This window comes from Notolepis coatsorum (genome assembly GCF_963971535.1).
Source record: "Notolepis coatsorum genome assembly, chromosome: 5".
In the NCBI taxonomy this organism is placed as follows: Eukaryota; Metazoa; Chordata; class Actinopteri; order Aulopiformes; family Paralepididae; genus Notolepis; species Notolepis coatsorum.
Window position 1 is genome coordinate 187,599,776 of NC_140169.1, and position 21,537 is coordinate 187,621,312.

The 21,537-nt window shown below is 43.3% G+C and overlaps 1 protein-coding gene across 1 annotated transcript; it reads right to left on the reverse strand.

Moving 5' to 3' along the window:
- Positions 1 to 1,404: 1,404 nt before the first annotated feature.
- On the reverse strand, positions 1,405 to 21,304 carry tmem182a (transmembrane protein 182a). Its single transcript, XM_084314794.1, has 5 exons — positions 20,893 to 21,304; positions 17,414 to 17,519; positions 11,012 to 11,110; positions 10,079 to 10,216; positions 1,405 to 2,478 (listed from the first exon to the last, which is right to left on the reverse strand). Exons 1-5 carry the CDS (start codon positions 21,049 to 21,051, stop codon positions 2,252 to 2,254), a joined length of 729 nt encoding a protein of 242 aa, XP_084170920.1. The 5' UTR covers positions 21,052 to 21,304; the 3' UTR covers positions 1,405 to 2,251.
- Between the last annotated feature and the right edge of the window lie 233 nt (positions 21,305 to 21,537).

Here is a 21,537-nt window from a genome sequence, read left to right on the forward strand (position 1 = left end):
ATAGACAGTTTCACTGGAATTCTGCTGCTATGGAACAGTTTGGACCCAAATGTATTTCCTGTCAACTATTGCATTCACAAACATATATAAACAGGAAATAAATATATATCAACAGGAAATAAATGTGGGTCCTTTTAAGATGTGAACTGCCAAGCTTCAGACAGGCAGCACAGGAGGCCATGAAACTAACATTTTAAACATCCACGACACAAAACAAATATTTATGTGAGCTCCCATCCAAAGGAGTTTTTTTCTGCGGTTGAGCCATGTAAGAGGGTGTAAGAGCACACTTTTATGAAGAACATTTATGGCTTCATAAAGTCAGAGCCCCATTCATTGTCTATGGAGCAGCCCCATATGTTACGCCCCCATATATCACCAATTTGGAGGGTTCTCTCTCCGATTTATAGCTTTAGGAGAGAACGGTGTGTGTTCAAAAACACTGACTGAAATGTCCTGGGACACAGGACGAACATAAGGTATGTGAATTCTTAAAACGGGTGGCATTCCGCTTTAATCTGAAGACTGCACTCTGGCCAAACGGCAAGTACTACCTATAGTATGTCAACTGGTGACAGTTGTGTATCCATCATTGTATCCTATATGCTATTGCTAAGGTTGGGTGGTCCTCTCTGGCAGAGAGACATACCTTGCATTGGCATCGGTTTCTGTATAAGGCCATCATTGGTGATCTACCCTACATCACCTCATTGCTGGATTGGAAATGTTTTGCAATGCACTTTAAAGCTAAATTCATTAGTATCTATTGGTCAGTTTAAATCATTAATAACAAACCGCTTCACCACAGTCTGCAGTTGTTTTTAATTATTTTAAATGTTTGACGTTGTTTCTATATTGTTTTCTTTATCAATATAGCTCTCAATGATCCTTTGAGATTAAATAAAGATTGAATGAATTAATGCATTTTTCCCTCAATGGCTGAATAACATTTCAGACTGCCAAATCCCAACAAACACTGGGCGAAACCCATATTCCATGATGCATACCCTTCAAATATACCCACGGTGCAATCATAAATAGTTGATTTGTCATCAGCGTTTTCTTTCCTCTAGGCCTAGGGATTGTCCAACTAACACCTCTCCCGAAGGCTAACAGGCCATGTCCGCTTCCATTCATTGTGCTAAGCTAGGCTAATGTGCAGCCAGGTAGCTTTCTACTGAACGCACAGAGAAAAAACTGGTATCTATCTTGTCTCTGGAGAAGACGATAAGCTAATTTCCCAAAATGTTGGCGTGTTCCTTTAACAATCCAAAAGTGATGAGCAACTCACGAAGGAGCAAACCTAGTAAAAGCAGAACATCTAAATAAAGAGGGAACCTGTTTTTATTTTTATTTTTATTTGTGCTGCAAGCTTCGTTATTTACAAATAAAAACATGTCATGTCTAACTGATGAACCGATCATCTATAATAGTTCAGAGCAAGGATGGAATATCATCTTTATATATATATAATAGTTTCAGACTGACTGGGTACATATTTCAAAGTGTTCATATAAAAGCCAAGTATATATTGAGTATGATCTATCCAGGAATCTCTAAACATGTGATAGTCTCCAACTAGACTCATGTCACTTCTGCTGGTCAGATCGTCTTGCCGTTGGCTAGGACTAGTTTTATGAGACTTAATATTCTACAGTGCTTGTCAATTGCAGCACAATTAGCCCAATATATCTAACAAAAACTCTCAACTGAACACATACAAAATGTTTTAAAACCACAATGAACAAAATCAACATTGATTTCTGGTGCAATTTGCCATTCCGTGAACCACACACACACACATATATATATATATATATATTATATAATACTGCATCGCTTATCTGTCAACATCCAGGATTCAACCAAACGCATCCCACAGGCATGGAACAAATCGTGAATAGCATTGTCTTATTGAGGGTTTGGCTTCTTCCCAAATGGCAACCTATTCGCCATGTAGTGCACTATTTCCGACCGAAGCCCAGAATATTACTGTCGCTCTTGTCAAAATAGCTCAGGTGGTGGTGATTAAGCTGTCATTTCTGAAACTTTTGATCCTGGAACAATCTGGTGGGAGCCTGTCAAACCAGTTAGAACCAAACTGCCACAGTATACTTACAGAATCTGATATAAGGCTGACTTATGGAATACAAAAGTATCACCACGTTCTGGAAGTAAAAGAGAACTGGCGGTTCGGAAGCTTCGAGTCCCCACGTTGCCTTCAAACTGCCACGGGTCATTACGACTAGACTCAGTGGTAGTGAATCTGGATCGATCGACCGATGAGGAGGAAGAGGAGGCCGGCCAGGAGGCAGAAGAAGATGCCGACGGGAGCGAACATGAAGGACAGGCCGTAGTTGATGGACAGCTGGAACCCGGGACACTCGACGGCGCGCTGGTGGTCCACGTAGAGACTCACCACGGTCAACACATCCACCCACAACACGAACATCACCACCACAAACAGCAGGAAGAAACCTGGGAGAAGGAGAGAGAAGAGGTGAGGTGGGATCTACTTCTGTCTGGTTCAAGGAACTGTTCATTTGAACCCTTCAGACCAAGAACCACATACAGTAGTAGTTGTAAAGTCAATCCGAGTGTGAATGTGATAAATCACTTGTACTACATCATTATTGGAATGGAATTTTGGAACCTATGGAAGCCGTTCTAGTGACTGGCTGGCCCTTATTAAGGTCCCTTGAGTTTGTTCGGAACTGGGTAAATCTGAATTTTGCTATGATGGCCCCTAGCTCATGGAATCAACTCCAACCGTCCTTAAAGCTTGAGATACTGTACTTCCCTGTTGCAGAATTTAAAACCATGTCGATCAAGTTGTTTTAATTTATTTGTTATCTTTACTTTTGTCTCGCCTTGTTGTCCTATTGTTATGATTTTATATGCTGTGTGATTTGATATGCCTTTTTTTTGCTTATTTCTGTATGTACACTCGACGTGACTGTAAATGAGGGAAACCTCAGTTGCCTTTCAAGTTTAAATTAAGGTTTGAAATTAAATACAATTCTCACCCTCTCACCGGTATCCCCGGCCGCATCCTAAAAGTCTGTGCCGACCAATTGACCCCGGTATTCACTGACATATTCAACCTGTCCTTAGAACAGGCTGTCATCCCCAACTGTCTGAAGAAGTCCACCATTATCCCTGCACCCAAAAAATCCACGCCCGCTTGCCTCAACGACTATCGCCCTGTAACTCTCACCTCCATAGCCATGAAGTGCTTTGAGAAGGGCTACATCTGTTCCTCCCTCCCCATCAACCTGGACCCCCTGCAATTTGCATATCGCCCCAACAGGGCCACGGAGGACGCCATAGCCCATGTGCTGCACACAGCAGCATCACATTTGGACAAGAGGCAGGGGAACTATGAGAATGCTATTCATCGACTACAGCTCAGCATTCAATACCATAGTCCCCTCCAAACTCGTAGCCAAGCTCAGGGACCTGGGCTTGAACTATGACCTCTGCCAGTGGGTCTTGGACTTCCTGACGGGAAGACCCAAGGTGGTGAGAGCAGGCAACTGCACCTCCTCATCCATCACCCTCAACATAGGGGCCCCCCAGGGCTGTGTTCTGAGTCCCCTCCTCTACTCACTGTACACACATGACTGTGTGGCACAGCGGAACAACAACACCATCATCAAATTTGCTGACGACACAGTAGTGGTGGGCCTGATCTCTGCAAACGATGAGAGGGCCTACCTGGAAGAGGTAGAGGATTTGGCGCGGTGGTGTCAGGATAACTGCCTCTCCCTGAACGTCAGCAAAACAAAAGAGATGATTGTGGACTTTAGGAGGTTGGGGGTCAGGGACTACAGCCCCCTCAGCATCGATGGGGCACCGGTCGAGAGAGTGAACAGTTTCAAGTACCTCGGAGTCCACATATCCGAGGACTTGACATGGACCACACACATTGACAGTGTAGTCAAGAAGGCACGGCAACACCTCTACTTCCTTAGGCGCCTAAGGATGTTCAAAGAGTCTGAAAATCCTTAAGAACTTCTACTCATGCACAATAGAGAGCATCCTGAGTGGCAATATCACCTCCTTGTTTAAGAATAGCACCGCACAAGACTGTAGCAGAATACAGAGAGTGGCCCGTTCAGCCAAACGCACAATTGGAGGTGGGCTTCCCACTCTCCAAGACATTTACAACAAGCGTTGCAGGGGTAAGGCTAAGAGAATAATCAAAGACTCTAGTCACCCAAACAACTGCTTCTTTGAACTGCTGCGGTCAGGCAAGCGATACCAGAGTCTCATGGCCAGCACAGAGAGACTCAGAAGGAGCTTCTATCCCCAGGCCATCAGGATGCTCAACGACCAGGGCCGCCTGGGAGAAATGCGAGGCCATGTGCGAGATTTAAAGAGATTTAAAATATTTTAATTTTTTTTATACAGTCAACATATTCTTAAATAATAGCGCTGCCCAAGGCTGGGCATGATACAGTCAACATATAGCAAGAGAGAGAGAGAGCAAGAGAGCGAGAGAGAGCTCCCTTCTACAGTCAATATACAGTGTTATCGCTGTACAGACCCGGCAATGCCCCTGACCAGAGGAGAGAGAAATATAATATAGTTAGTAAAAGCACTATATAAGCTCAGAACACAGCTCAGAACACAACACAGCTTAGAACACAGCTCAGAACACAGAACACATCTCAGAACACAGCACAGAACACAGCTCAGAACACAGCTCAGAACACAGAACACATCTCAGAACACAGCACAGAACACGGTGGTGTAGTGGTTAACACTGTCGCCTCACAGCAAGAAGGTCCAGGGTTCGATTCCCACTTGGGGACCAGGTTTCCATGATGTCAGGTACCCAGGTGGGGTATCTCCCAGGCCTTTCTGTGTGGAGTTTGCATGTTCTCCCCGTGCTCGCAAGGGTTTACCCCCCGATAAGATAAACCCAATGGAAAAACATGCACAACAACAGATCGCTAACACTGTGGCGTCCTTGACAAAGACGGACAGGAGCACTTGGATTGGTCCCCTGGCGCGGCTCACGTTGACGCCTGTCTGCTCCCGGCTACCCTTGGGGGGGAAAGGACGACGGGATGGGTTAATCGCAGAGACAAATCGCATCGGCGATCCTACAGAGACAATGCATGCGTGTGTGTTCCGGTGTGTGTGTGTGTGTGTTGAGGATAATTGCATGCCAATTAAAGACCTCTGAGCAGGTCCTGCATTATTATTAAACACAGAACACATGCAGAACACAGCTCAGAACACAGCTCAGAACACAGGACACCTCAGAACACATGCAGAACACAGCTCAGGGGAGCATGTCTATGTTCCCCGGGTCCTATGTTCCCCGGGTTCTATGTTCCCCGCTTTGATTGATTGATAGATTGAAAATTTTAGACCACCAGCCCTGATTCCAAACTCTAACCTTAACCAGTTCGAACGAGGGCCTAAGCTTAACTGTTCGAAACAAGGCGGACATTAATAATTAATAAAATAATAAAGATTTATAAAATTTTCAATCTATTAATCAATCAAAGCGGGGAACATAGAACCCGGGGAACATAGGACCCGGGGAACATAGGGATGATCCCCAGCTCAGCACACAGCTCAGAACACAGCTCAGAACACAGAACACAGCTCAGCACACAGCTCAGAACACAGCTCAGAACACAGAACACAGCTCAGAACACATCTCAGAACACAGCTCAGAACACAGAACACATGCAGAACACAGCTCAGCACACAGCTCAGAACACAGGACTAGGTACAGACTCAGTGAGCACAGCCTAGCCATCGAGAAAGGCCGCCATAGGCAGACCTGGCTCCCAAGCGAAGAGAGACTATGCACCCACTGCACACAAGATGAGGTGGAAACCGAGCTCCACTTCTTAACAACCTGCCCACTATACCAAGACATCAGAGACATATACTTCCCACAAATTGCAAACACCCAAAGAGACTTTAAAAACATGGACAATAACTCAAAACTCCCATACCTACTGGGAGAAATACAAGAATGTGCAAACACAGCAGCCAGATTTGTGAGCTGCTGTGGCAAGAAAAGGACATCCAACGGAATACAACCACCATAAAGACTGTACAATAAATTCCTTCTGTAATGTAATGATTTCTGTTTTACCTGTTTGATTGTTTTGTTTTGTTTGGCTTTGGCAATGTAAACGTATGTTTCCCATGTCAATAAAGCCCATTTGAAGAGAGAGAGAGAGAGAGAGGGCGAGAGAGAAAGAGAGCTAGCTAGCGTTAGCTAACACTAGTTAGCCTTTAGCTAAGCTACTAGCCGACATGGCTAGCCCGAATGAACCACACGTTAGCACTCGATAACATAGCTAAAGCTAACTAGCTGTCCCTGCCTTTAGCTAAGCCGACATGGCTAGCCTGACTGAACTTTCTAACATGCAACAACTTTCATCTTCAGTCCATCTGCCGAACGACCGTCCTCTTCGTCTTGGCTGGCATAACCTCCAATGCTGCACGCGCTCCTGTGGAAATAGTCAGACAGACGCACGCCGGCCGACTACCTTACCTGTAACCCCTCCCCTCGTTGAAACAATAGTATATCTGCTGCAGAGCCGCAGAGCTCCAATAGTGTATGCAGAGCCACAGAGCTCCAATAGTATATCTGCAGAGCCGCAGAGCCCGGAACAAGTCAGACACATTCTACAAACGTGTCTAATGTGAAATATATAAGCATATAAGCAAAACTAGATTTTAGGTATGTGATGAAAAAAAATGAAAAATTTGCGAGGCCCCCCTTCCCGCGAGGCCCTGTGCGACCGCACTGCTCGCACACACCCTGAGGCAGCCCTGTCAACGACAATAACACTATGTAACCAACCATCAAATACACTCACAGCACACACATCCACACGTACACACACACTTTAAATAAACAACTCACTGTAGCACCCACTTTACCCACTTTAGACACTTTTAACACACTTTATATTTATTGGTAAAGAGATTTGCACTACAACTCATACCTCATTGCACCTTACTCTAAGTCGTACCTCATCCCATTTATGCATTGTACTGTATATTGTAACTCAGTTTAAAAAAAAAGTTTACTCTGTATTGTATATTGTATATATGTATATTGAACTCTTTTGACTTTCTATTTTATACTTATCTATTTTTATCTAGCACACTCTCAGGAGAAAAACAGAAACAAGCATTTCATATAAAAGTATTCTGTATTTTTGTATGACAACTAATAAAGAAACTTGAAACTACTGTTTTTAGAGCGTATACACTCCCACTTACCATCCTTAGATAAATAGGTTTGAAAATATTTTAAAATAAGATAAGATAAGATAAGATATTCCTTTATTGATCCCCTTGGGGAAATTCAGGCATCAGAGCAGCATGGGGGGGAGGGAAAAATCAGACAACACTTGTTATTTGACTTAACACTTTGAGTGCCAACGACGAGATTTCTCATCCTAACTCGCCATGCGTTGAGTGCCAATGACGAGATCTCGTTATTTAACCGTTATTTCTTTTATTAGTGATATCCATTCATTTTTCATCCATCCAGCCTGACGTTATCATTGGGAATGGCTCTGAGCTCGAAAAGGGCAATTACCGCCACCTATCGTCTCCCGGATGGTAATGCACATCATTGGATTGGATTGAGTGGCCATGTGCATCAGAAAAAAACTCCGGTCCAGGGTTTCCCCATCTCTGGCAAGCAGTGTCTGTTACCACATTCACTGGGGAGGCTCGGAGCAGCTTTCGATTATGCGTTTCGGACTATAACGTTGGATCAATAAACGCGATCAATATTTGGAATGGCGATCAGGAATTGGATTCATCTTTTTGCAGAACATCTGATGTGAGGTAAGGACTCTATTTTACCAGTATTGGGTTAATCAGATGTTTTTTTCATAGCGATCACAACGTGTCTGTGTGTGTGTGTGCGTGTATGACGTTAGCGCTGACCAGGTCATGGATAATAGATTTTTCAGCCCGCTTCTCTAGCGTGCATAAGTACATGTATACTATCGATAATCTAGCGTTTATTTGAAAACGATAAAATAAATCAGCCGAAAAATGACAATGTGTTTTGTGTATTCCACTAAAGGGCTATTATTGCTGAATTTCTCTGAAATTACTAGAACTCTCCGAAACTATACTCGTATTAAAAACGGTATAAAACGGAAATGTACCAATGAAAAAACAATCCGTTTCGTACATGTTGACTGCAAGCAAGTCATTGATAAGCGAGGGGTGTTTTAGACCCATAGCCATAATTTAAGATATAGTTTAAGCGTTCGCAAATATCCCCGACCTCCCATTGACTAAAGCGCTGGCACTCAAGGGGTTATCTCGGCAAAGGGGCGTGGCACCCAATAATTAAGGGCCTAAAACGAAGGTTATCCTATAACCCTAGTTATATGAATATGGCGAGCGCTCTGCTCTATTGGAACTGTCCCTTTAATCATATGCTATCATGAAAATGTTCAACCACATGCATGCACCTACACCTGCCTGGCCACGCCCACATCCGCTCACATATAAGGGGGGCCATGGCCATACTACCAGCTCCTTCCCCAGTCTTTCACCGCCGAAACGGAAGACACATGGGGTCCTCAGTGAGTCAGAGCAGAGCGCTCGCCATATTCATATAACTAGGGTTATAGGATAACCTTCATTATATTTCATATGGCTTTACGCTCTGCTCTATTGGAACACAAGAGCAGAGCGGAGCAGAGCGGAGAGCCCGACAGATGTACCCGCTGAGGTCCCCTACAACCATCAGAATACCGGGGAGGATCCAGGCCCCCCCGCCCCCCCCCCTAGTGAGGGATGGGAGGGAGACCGGACCCGACTGTGCAAAGAGGGAACAGTACCTCAAACGCACAGGGTGAGCAGACCGTGGGACTTACCTTTGTTTAGAAGAGCCCGCGACTACTCTGTCGCGCATCCCGCCCCTTGCGTACTTTCCTCTGTCTCGCTCGCATCCCTCGCGGCGGGAGGCTCAACTCACTTTCTCTTTCTGAAAAGCGGGAGCCAACGTCCAGTGCAGATGGCAGTAGGGCATCCCTTCTCGGAGGTGGGACTTGAACCCAGACTCGGAGTACGGGGCTCCCAGGAAAACAAAGCACACTCTGCCCGAGGGGAGAGAGCTCTGCCTTCGTGGGGCATCAAACAAGAACTCCCCGCCCCCTCCATGTAATCCTAATTGTCCATCGGACGCTACAGGCTAACGGCTAGCTACAGGCTAACGGCTAGCTATAGGCCAACGGTTAGCTACCGGCTAATGGTTAGCTACAGGCTAACGGCTAGCTACTGTAGCTGTATCGGACGCGATGGAGAGGTAACGGAGGAATCCTCGCCTGGAGCCGGTTGTTCTGCGGGGCCATATGCCTGAGCAGCCGACCCCGCACAACTGACACATCCGTTTAGACCGTCCGCCCCCGCCGCTCACCACCAATTGACGTGAGCGAGCAGAGGCGGAGAGCCCGTGCCGCAAGACACCACCCACCAGAGAGACCGTCGGACCAGCCGACTGCCTCCCGCGACAATAGTATCCAGCTGCACAGCCGGAGAGCAACGCTGGCGGGGGAACTGCCCAGCAACGCGCACTCCCCTCCGGGCGCCGCTGAGGCTCACCTGCCTGCCACAAACGTGGAGCAGGAAAGCCCCACTACGCCCCGAGGAAGCCCGAATGTGAAGCGCCGGTGGAGGTCAGAATAATCCTCTAGACTCTCCGGTGGTGACGACATTATTCTTTCTTTCTCCCGTAAATTAGTGAGAGAGGGAAAAACAAAAGACAATGCCAACACAGCTCCTATAACTAACCAACTACTTCAGCACTGATCTGAAGAGGTGCCCTGCACGTACTTCCAGGTGGTGAAAGTAGGGAAGGAGCTGGTAGTATGGCCATGGCCCCGCTTATATGTGAGCGGATGTGGGCATGGCCAGGCAGGTGTAGGTGCAAGCATGTGATTGAACTGTTTCATGATAGCATAAAGGGACAGTTCCAATAGAGCAGAGCGTAAAGCCATATGAAATATAACCATACGGTATTGTTTAGAATTGTTTCGTAGTATGGATTAACTTTATAACTCACCAGATACTAGGAAGAGCCCGCCCCCTGCTTTATACAAGCGGTAACTGGCAAACGGAGCAGCGCAGATGATGACGAACCCACCGAGCACCACAGCAGCGACGCCAATCAGCATGAACACGCTCCAGAAACTTCTGTAAACTGCACAACAGACATTTTGGTTATTTGCATTGACAGCTACAGAAAGAATATGAAAATGTATTACACAATTTGAAACTGGCTCCTGTAAATGTCCTAACCCAACCCCCTCCAATGTACAGTAAATGTCCTAACCCAACCCCCTCCAATGTACAGTTACCCCCCCCTCCCACCCCGCCTACCCAACCCCCCACCCCACCTACCCAACCTCCTCCAATGTACAGTTTCTTCGTCAAATGTATATACTCTCTTTTTTAGACTCTTTTTGTATCACAAACAGTACAGTATTTGTAAATCTGGTATGTCATAAATGTATAGATGTAGCAGTACTGTCTATCTGTATGTCACGTGGTATGTCATATATGTTATGATGAATTGAAAATGGGGGACCCTGATGTAAACAAGACAAAAGTCTTTCTCTGGTCTACATCCCCTTAACAATTGTGTGTATTGAGCCGTACTGTATTGTACCCATTCTGCAATCTGTTAATAAAATGTTCAATCAATCAATCAATTCAATCAGGTAAAATCTACAATGCCATCAAACGACCTCTAGTCAAAAGAGCCCCGCTTATATTATGCTTTGTTTTCCTTTTTTTGTTTGGGTCTGATGTATGGGTTGGAGTTGAGTTAACTTACTACAGTAGGTATACTGTGAATTTCTCCAGACCTCTCTTGGTAGAGGTCTGAAATCCAACCCAAAAAATGTAAACCATGTTGTCATATTTTGCCTAGAGGTCACTGTTTGATAACATTACAGATTATACCTTTAATGTGTACACACACACACAGACTTACTTATGGCATTGTCATATTCTGTGGCATTGTGGGTGTGCTGAGACACGGGAAACGGGAAGAGGTAGGCAGGCATGCACTCCTTTGAGTGGGGCTGGTTTGCTGGTGAGAAAAAATGCAAATCACATGGAACGACCGTGCGGGCAGCTTAAACACATTACGCGACTAGACGACAACAATTATGAGAGAACTATCATCACTGTGTTGTACAAATGGTCGTCGTCAATTGAAGATGCACCCTGCGTTCAGGGGCGGACCTTCCTACAGGCGATATAGGCAGTCGCCTAGAGCAGTGGCGGCCGGTGGGTATTCGCCACTAGGGGCGCTATACCAAATATTTTGTACAGTACAGTACAGTACCACGCAACACTCATGGCAAGACGTGAGCGATTCGACTCACGCTCACGGCAATGAATCGGCTCTTATGAACGAGTCGCTCAGCTGTTACTACAACAACACACAACCAGTCAAATAAAGTATAGTCTAGACTCTAATTCACAACTTGAAACACAATATATAAATAGAAAAGTTAGAAACAAAACTCGCCCGTCTACAAACACAGGCAGATCTCTCCCTCTCTCCTTCTCTCTCTCACACACAGCGCGACGTGGAATCGATTCGTTACACAATCAGACCTATTATATACCAAGAATAACTTCAGTATGAGTACAGGGCTGTACACATATTTTGCATATTGTTAAACGAGCCAAGGCTAGCTATTAAACTATCGATATGAATCGAAAATCTGGGACCCTGATGTAAACAAGACAAACGTCTTTCTCTGGTCTGCATCCCCTTAACAATTGTGTGTATTGAGCCGTACTGTATTGTACCCATTCTGCAATCTGTTAATAAAGTTCTCATTCATTCATTCATTCAAACATAGACGATCTCTCTGTCTCTCGGATCAATCAAATCAAATAATTAACACATGTATGTTGTCATTTTAAACAACTCACCATTCATTCATTATGCATCAGCAGCATCAGAGAGCATTTTAGTAGTTACATTTTCAACAAGATTGCTGCTATTTAAACACTTCATGGAAACGGGGTAACGTTAACCTTATGTCGACTGTAGTATTGTATGACCTCGACATAACGTTTAAACGTTAACGTTACTCCGTTCCATGCACTAAGTGGCCAGCTAAGCTAACGGAGCTAACAGCTAGCAGTACAACGTTATGCGGCATCAGTAGACAACGTATCATGTATTAAACTAGAGTTAAGATCGCTAATCTACCTTGTTGTTGGCTTGTTGATAAAGTATATCCACTCCATGGCATTGTCCATCCAGCCTGTGTTGATGTCCATCCATTGTCCATACATGTCCCTCCACACTGCCTCCATAATATAGCTTGTTGTTAGTTAGCCAAGAGCTGTGTCTTTGTCCATTTCCGCCTCGAACAGCCTGCAAACTACCTGGCGTTCTATCGCCATGCTCTAAGACAAACTCTAACCTTAACCAACTTTGAAAGAGTGCCTAAGCTCAGTGTAGTAACAGTTGCTGTTGTTGTTGACGAGTCGACTGAGTTGCATTCTCTCTCTAACCAACCCGAGAAATGCGGCAATGGAAAAAAACTGGCATCGCGTCGGCCAATCAGAGAGCGTCTTCGCGAAATGCGGCTATGGAAATTCTTCACGGAAGTTCACACGCTGCTGGCTAGACCGCTTCAAATCGCGCTCGGATTCCAACATAATAGTCATATTTCAACGCACAACGCTGTATGCACTGATTGGCTGTGACGGAGACAGCGATCAAACTGTGACGCGCACGCAGAGCGCTATCGCTTCTTGCCCGGGCGAGAAATACGAAAAAATAAAAAAAAACGTCACTTCCTGCCCATGAAACCGATGTTTTTTTAATTTAGATAATAATGTTATATTGTGCATTGGAAATACAAACATACTTAAAATGAGTAAATATTATTAATTTTAAACATGTTTATATTATTTATAGGGCTATAAAACACAAAAACGAAAAAGTTTTATTGTCTTCTCTGATTTAACAGCAGCTGGCCAGCAGGTGGGTCGGCGCCCTAGCGCCCCTAGTGGTAGAGCCGCCACTGGCCTAGAGCGCCACCCAGAGGGGGGCGCCAAAAACAAACAAAAAACAAAAAAAAATATATTTTTTTATTTTTTTTTTTATTTATTTTTTTTATTTTTTTTTTTTTGTGCAGTTTTGGCGCCCCCCTCTATATCTGCAACCATTATTTTTACATAAAAAAAATTCTAACATAAGGGGAAATGAGCCAAAAATCTAAAACAGTCGGTCGGTCTGAGCCTCAGCTTTAGGTGTTCACAGTCAGAACATGCTAGAGCGCTGTGCATTGATGGGTATCGGTCAAGTGTTTATAGAATTGAGCATGGGAGGAAAGAAAGACTAACGTTAGAGAACTACGAAGAGGCAAAAGCCACAAAAAAATTACAAACAAAAAAAAATCTTTTCTTTTTTTGGGGGGGGGGGGGGGGGGGGGGGCGGCGCAGTGGTGAATCTCGCCTAGGGCGCCAAATGTGCTAGGTCCGCCCCTGCCTGCGTTGACACATCAGTCATTAATAAAAATGTTTATTGCCTTATATCGTGCACTCCAGTGTTCTAGTTTGGACAAAATCTCTGAAGTTTTCCCAGATTGCCCTACTCCGAGAGCACCAGCTGGATCTACTGTTCCCTTCCATGTGGCTCGGAACGTCTCCCTTCAGCCATTATATATTGTATCGTTTTGTTACTGTGTCCTTTGCTTTTAAATCTTTTTTAAGTACTCTGATCTATTTAAATTTTTATTGCTGCCTATGTTTACCCCTTTTTTTTCTCTTTTTGGTACTCATGTTTTTTGTTTTTGTATCTATTTTTAGTGCTGCTTATAGTTTTTTTATATGCTCCCTCTGTACAGCACTTTGTGCCCCTGTGGCTGTTAAAGCGCTTTATAAATAAAGTTGGATTGGATTGGATTATTGATGTGTCCTTGTCAGAATGCTTTTCTTGTCAGTGTTCGGTCAAACAATCACTCACGATGTCTGTCTGTCTGTCAACACGTCTGCATGAGTCTGGAACAGACGGGGGATGATGAGGTCAGACTGGAGTAGAGTCCCTACAACCTGATTCTTTCTGTCTGTCTGTAAACATGTCTGCAACATTCATCTCATTAAGTTCATTCATTCGTTTATTTGGAAGGGACAGCATGTATTAATGGACAATACATATATAATGCACTGTAAATACACAGGATTTAGCAAGGGATGCTAATTTTCATCCTTAGTCCCCAAACATAAAACAAATAAAATACAAAAACAGAGCAATATAAAAACATGTTAAAACAAAACAATAATTTACAAATACATGGCTACAAAGCTAAAAGGACCAAGACCATAAAAGTCCTATATATGGTCACATGCTTACCAATTGGTGTTCTAGAATTTTTTTGTTTAAAGTAGTACAAGTTGGACATTCTCGAATGGTGGTAGGTAAACTGTTCCACAACATACTTCCCTGCACTGACAATACATTCGGACCGAAAGTGGTGTGTCGGCGCTGCACCTCGCAATCCTCTCTAGAGGTCGACCTAGTCCTATGACCACGATCAGACTTTTTTTTTAATGAATTTTTATGAATGAATCCCTACAACCTTATTCTCTCCCTCTTCACGTTCCATTTGTAAATTGTTAACCTCTTTGTTCTCCAACTGTTAACTCAGCTGTCTGTCTCTGTATTGGCTTTTTGTTCTGCTAACCAGGTAGTGTCTTCAACGCGCACATCCAAAAGAAATCCAGGGTATAATTAATTAAATTATAGGTTTATTTTGAAGAATCTTCAAACATGAAAGGAACTGGGCTGATCAAAATAAAGATTCCAATACTCCAAAAATAACAGGATTCTCACACTGATGACCCTTTCACTACCACACTACCGACGGTTAACTGTCTGTAGTGTGGTAGTGAAAGCATTTACCCTTTGTAGTGTGGTAGTGAAAGGGTTAACCTTCTGTAGTGTGGTAGTGAAAGCGTTAAGCCTTTGTAGTGTGGTAGTGAAAGGGTTAACCTTCTGTAGTGTGGTAGTGAAAGCGTTAAGCCTTTGTAGTGTGGTAGTGAAAGGTTAACCTTCTGTGATTTGGTAGTGAAAGCGTTAACCCTTTGTAGTGCGGTAGTGAAAGCGTTAACCCTTTGTAGTGCGGTAGTGAAAGCGTTAACCCTTTGTAGTGCGGTAGTGAAAGGGTTAACATTCTGTAGTGTGGTAGTGAAAGCGTTAACCATGCTCTAGGCCAGGGGTCAGCAACCTTTACTATCAAAAGAGCCACTTTTCCCCCCTCCCACAAAATAAAATGCTTAGGGAGCCGCACAACCGATTTAGCCTTAAAATGAAGATAACACAGTGTATAACGTTTTATATATCCCCAAGCATTTTTTTTTTTTTTTTTTTTTTTTTGGGCCAGGGAGCCGCATCTGATTGGCTAAAGAGCCGCATGCGGCTCCGGAGCCGCAGGTTGCCGACCCCTGCTCTAGGCCTTCTCTGCCCTGGCCATTGAGCCACCTGAGATGTAAAAGCCCCCGCCCCCCACCCTCAATGTGCACTACCAAACTTTGGATGTTGGGGTGGGGTAGATGGCTGCAGAGGTACAGTACAAAAGACAAATGTAAATAAAAAATAAATAAACTAAGAACACAACAGAATGGCTCCAATGGTCTGCTCAGTCACACCGTTATGAGTCTGCAGTTAAGACGATGTGAGATCAGCACATTCGAAAAAATATTTTAATGTATTTATTTTAATCTTTTCAATTTCATACATTTCTCCTTCATACCGTTTGTTTACACATGTGTTCCCACTATTCTTTGTTTCCTGCCACGGCTGTCTTCTCTTCCACCACTGTGAAATTCAGCAGCCCAGTGCCAGGTTCTTCCCCTGAGCTCCAGGGGGGTTTGTGACAAGTCACCCACTATGAGAGTGCAGTCCACCATCAGGGAATAGATGGTACAAAAACAACAACACAAACAACCATCTAACAATTCTTTTTACTTTATTTGGATGGGACAATGCAAAATTTATGAACACGTGGAGTGTAAAAATTGCCGGATTTAGCACGAGGCTAATTTCCATCCATTGTCCCCAGACATTAAAACAGGACTCATAAAAACAGTAAGAATGTACAAATACATAAAAACAGGACACATAAAAACAGTAAAACATTTACAAATACATAGCAGCAATACATAAAAATACTATTGGCTAGAGATACGTCACATGTGGTCACATGACTGGTTGGTCTTCAACCATTTTTTTAGTAGACCAGAATAATAATATTTTTTAAATGACCAGAATAACATCACATGTCATGGTCTCACAATAGTCACCTGATTGGAGGCGGTTACAGTGATGTATTTTTAATATAGAGCATCAAAGAAAACCAAGGACATAGTTATATTTATGTAGACTAATGTGGAGAGTTGATCTCATCACACGTCATGATTATTTGTTATTTTATTATCCGTTTTAATCTATGATCCGTTTTTGGCAGTATTGAAAAGCAACTGTACCAAAGTACAACTTTGAGGTGCTTGTACTTTACTTGAGTATTTGACTTTGTCCTTTTACTCCACTACATTTCAATGGAAATATTGTAATCTTTACTCCACTACATCCATCTGAACACATCAGTTACTGGTTACTTTGAAGAAAAAGATTTAGCATAGAAAACATGGCGTTATACAAAAATGTAGTGGAAGGTAATCTACTTCAAAATTGTGAAGCCTGCCAACCCCAATAGGATGTAATCAGAGCAGTATAACTGGACCACATTAACACAACCTTTAGAGGTCAACACAGCACTGGAATACACAATCATATATAATGTGTACTTTTGATAAGGGGACTATTTTACCAGAGTACCATTTTATCTGAGTGTTTCCATTTTATTTAAGTAAAGGAACTGTGTACTTCTTGCAACACTGATTTCTGGCCCTTTATGTGTTTTATAACCTATTTTGAAAGGTGAACACACACACTGCAGAATATGAGGAAAATATTCTTATTACTTTTTTAAAATGTAATTACAACCATGCTCCAAGTGAGTATAAAAAATGCACATGTGCTATTTAAAAACATGTTTTCATCAACACTGTACTGCCTGTACAGACAAACACACCCCTACTTAGAGACAATTAGCAGGTGTTACCAATGGGCTTGACAGACAAGCTTAAGTCAGTGTTTAAAGAGACATGAGCTCAATAGTAGAGCCTTATAATTTGAATACCTAGAGCGATATACTGGTAAAGATATCTATATCTTCTGGTAGAGAAAGTCAGTGTTATATAAATAAAAGTCGATATGAAGTGATGTCCTACTGGAGTTATGCATGTTAGGTTGCATGCTAGTGTTGCTATTAGGACAAAACAACATGCCTGTCTCACTTACTGAACCACAGCTTCCACAGAAGGTCGCTGTCATCGGCGTTGCCCTCGGCCCCAAACGAGCATCTCCAGAAGAAGCCCTCGTGGTAGAGGGTGGTGGTGTTCACGCTCTGTGGACAGACAGGCGATGAAAGGCAGCCTACATGTCTTACTACCACAGCCTCTACTCCTGACCTCAGATGTTACCGACTAGGGGTGTAACGACCGCAATACAGAATTGAAAATGAGAGCAAAAAAAGGATATACTGTATATATATGTACGTTCAATACAGTTTATCTTAATTTGAAACCGTATTGATGATTCTCCTCTTGTTCTCTTGCCTAGGCCTCTATTTTTTTTAATACAAATCTCAGTTAACTGGTGGTACAGTAGCTATATCTCATTTTCATTGTTTATGACTTTGAAATACATTTTGTATTTTTCTGAACCAAACCAAGTTGTGTGCATCTAAATATATACAGTATATATGCGTGTGTGTGTGTGTGTGTGTGTGTGTGTGTGTGTGTGTGTGTGTGTGTGTGTGTGTGGGTGTTTCACCCCTATTACTGACTTTTTCATGGCAAACTGGTCAGTTACATTTCACAATACGGTTCTTATTTCTTAGAGCACAGCCAAATGACATAGGGCATTGGCATCATTACGGTTGGATGATATCTTTAAAGGGGAACTACGCCCATTTTCAGAATTCATGCATGTTATTCCTACAAAGACTGTTCAAATATATTAGTGAACACAAACAACTCTCATCCAAATCCAAAGACTAGAGTGCTAAAACTAAAAATGTGTGATGTCCTCAGGTATAAAGTCTGAAACTCCTCCATAGACAATGAATTGGGAGAGATGGTAAAGGTGACATGGGTACATTTTCTGTTTCAGAACTGAGAACACAAAATCAATTATCCCATGCCAACATTGGAGCGGCTTTATACTTGATGACATCACAGGTTTGAGTCATACTTCTCGGGTTTCTGGCTTTGGGAGAGAGTAGCTCACAAATATGTTCACAAATATTGATTGAACATTCCATAACATGGAATTCTTGATTTAGGTGGTGTTCCCCTTCCTGTGATCCTAAATAGCTAACTCAGGGCCAAGCTAAATGAGCACCATTCAACTTCCTGTGGGTTTGAGTAGGACTGTGTCCAACCTGCACATAGGCCCAGACGCTTCCCATTCAGACTACTATTACCCTCCCCCCCTTTTCTGCCACCATTGTGTCAGTCTAAAAATCAGGTGGGAATCAAATAATAAAACAATATAGTTCCAAAAAAATATATAAGAATACAATCCAATAGGAATTTCCTGTATTTCTTCTTCGGGACCGATCTATACGGTTTCCATGCAGTCCAGACACTGGCCATTCTATGGAACACTAGGATCGTTAGGGTTAGATGCAATAGATTCTCTTACATTAGCCAATAATAAGATGTTCCTGTTGGATTCTTCAGGATGTTTTGAATGGAGTAATCTGTTGGCCAGTATTCTCCTTCATTTTATAGAACCAGTCAGAACTACTGAGCCCAACACATTTCTTCTCTCTCACAGAGCAAACAAACACACCTACAATATTTAACAAATGCAGACACCATCTATACACACTAGTACACCATTACTAATCATTACACATTTATACTATTACACTATTACACAGTATAACACATTATTACACACTATTACACGCTATTTCACTATTACACAGTATATAGTCTGCATATGTTAAATATTGTAGGTGTGTTTGCTCTGTGAGAAGAAATGTGTGGCTGCCGGCTGGTTAAGATTTATAGCGCACCATTCTAGTTATAAGTGTTTTAGTGCACCCTCTTTGAGCACAGCCAGCTCTCAGTATGTTGAGGGGGGCGTGGCCTTCTGCTCATTGAAAGGATATGTCAAGTTAGTTATAATACATGAAACTTGCAAATGTAAACAAATTCATGGAACCAGTGTTGCTATGGGAGATTAACATTGGCTAACAGGTGATAAATAAATGATCCCAGTTGCTGTGGATATTTTTGAACCACGAAAAGTACTGTAATTGAATTGTAGCTAATTAGTTTCATTACCTGTTTGCGGACTAGCTAGCTGATATCCTATACAACTGTTGACAACTGACCGACTAATGGGCCAATCAGGGTAACCCGAGTATAGATTATGCAATGTTTTCATGGAAGCAGACTGGATATCTGAAATGGTTTGATTCTGTTGATATCCAGGAGGATAGTGATCATTTAACATTTTTGGTAATGTTACATCAACATACCTTCTGTAAAAAAAGAAATTATATATATAAATACAACACTGAAAAACACAATTTTCATTGTACCGAATCTTTCATTCTCTACTTTTCCTCTTTTCAAACTTCATCCAACTCAATTTTATTTTAGTGATCTAAATGTAATTCTAATCAAACCCGTCAATTGTTATACTATACACTGCATCTCTTTCATTTTATAGAGTGGATATCACGCAGACTATATCCTAGTTCCATTACTAGCCAGATCTTGCTCTTGTAGGTGACATTTAATGCCATACCACACACACCCTGAATATCTGGTGTTTGTATTACTATTACTGGACCTATGGCGCGGGCCAGTCACTGCATAACGGCACACGGACTACATTAAACCGTGTCCGATTTCCCTAACAGCTCCTAGGGGATGGGATGCATGTCTGGCTCATCTTGTGAGAGAAGAAAACGAATCATCCGAGGGGAAAAAAGCTACCAAAAATGGAACATATCTTGCCTTGTAAAAGTCTCCTGTGTTTGCTCTGCAACGTTATACCACACCTTGTGCACCAAAGTGATGAGCGGCAACAACAAAATCCTAGACCCTGCTGTCCTCCGTTCGTCTGAATAGTCGTAAAAACCCAACGTCTAGGAGTCATGGTGACCTTTTATTGACTCTGGCTGCTGCACCTTTCAATAAGAAAAACACATCCCCTCATCTTGCACCTTGTTGCCCATAATGCGCATGTCCACAGTTAATTATATTGTTATATTGTTTACACTGCCTTTTTTTATTCAATTTAAATGTTTACTTCTCCACTGTACTATAATTCCATGACCTGTATCATGTCTTCTACTACCTGTACCTCCCCTCCCCCCTCCCCATGCTGCCTGAATTTCCCCAAGGGGATCAATAAAGGAATCTTATCTTAACCCACCTGAAACCTCTTTTAACCCTTTCACTGCCGCACTACAGAAGGTTAACCCTTTACTATCACACTACGGTAGTGTGATAGTAAAGGGTTAACCTTCTGTAGTGCGGCAGTGAAAGGGTCAACCTGCTGTCGTGTGGCAGTGAAAGGGTTAACCTGCTGTCGTGCGGCAGTGAAAGGGTTAACCTGCTGTCGTGTGGCAGTAAAAGGGTTAAGGAAACCTTTTTTTACAGAAACATAACAGCTCCAGGCTACAATGCAAGTGTTGAAATGAGACTGGTATTTTTTTTAGGGAGTTCTCCTGAGGCTCCACGTCGTCGACTCACCTTTATGACGACACCCTCGGGTCCAACGGTCTCAACAGGTTCAGGGCCACAGGTCTCAGAGGCCAGGAGCCAATAATCCGTCCCGAACGAGAGCAAGACGAACACGGCCGCCAGTGCCCCGAAGAGCCCCGCGAAGAACAGAGCCACGCTCAGCTTCATGGTGCAGGACTGACCACAGACCAGCCACTCAGCCACCCAATGTACACACTCAGGCGTGCAGGACTGACCACAGACCAGCCACTCAATGTACACACTCAGCGTGCAGGACTGACCACGGACCAGCCACTCAATGTACTGTACACACGCAGGCTGGCTGTCCAACTACTCTCTGTGCCTAGGTCTGTTTGTGAGAACTTACAAAACCGCAATCCCTCTTCATGCAGCGCGTATGTCCAAGGAGCGAGATAGGTCCCTTCTCTGTCTACAGTAGGATGATCTCGGGTGTCTCCACTCCTGTCCCCTCAGTCTGTGTGTGTGGAGATTAGGACAGGGCTGTCTGTGCACATGACTCACTGGGACCTGTGTGGGGCTATGGAGCCTCCCACACACCCCCACAGGCACAGGGCTATTTTGGGGGTCTGATTGAAGGAGCCTGCTGCCCCTTACCTACTCCACTGGCAGGGCAGAGTGTGTGTGGGGCAGTTG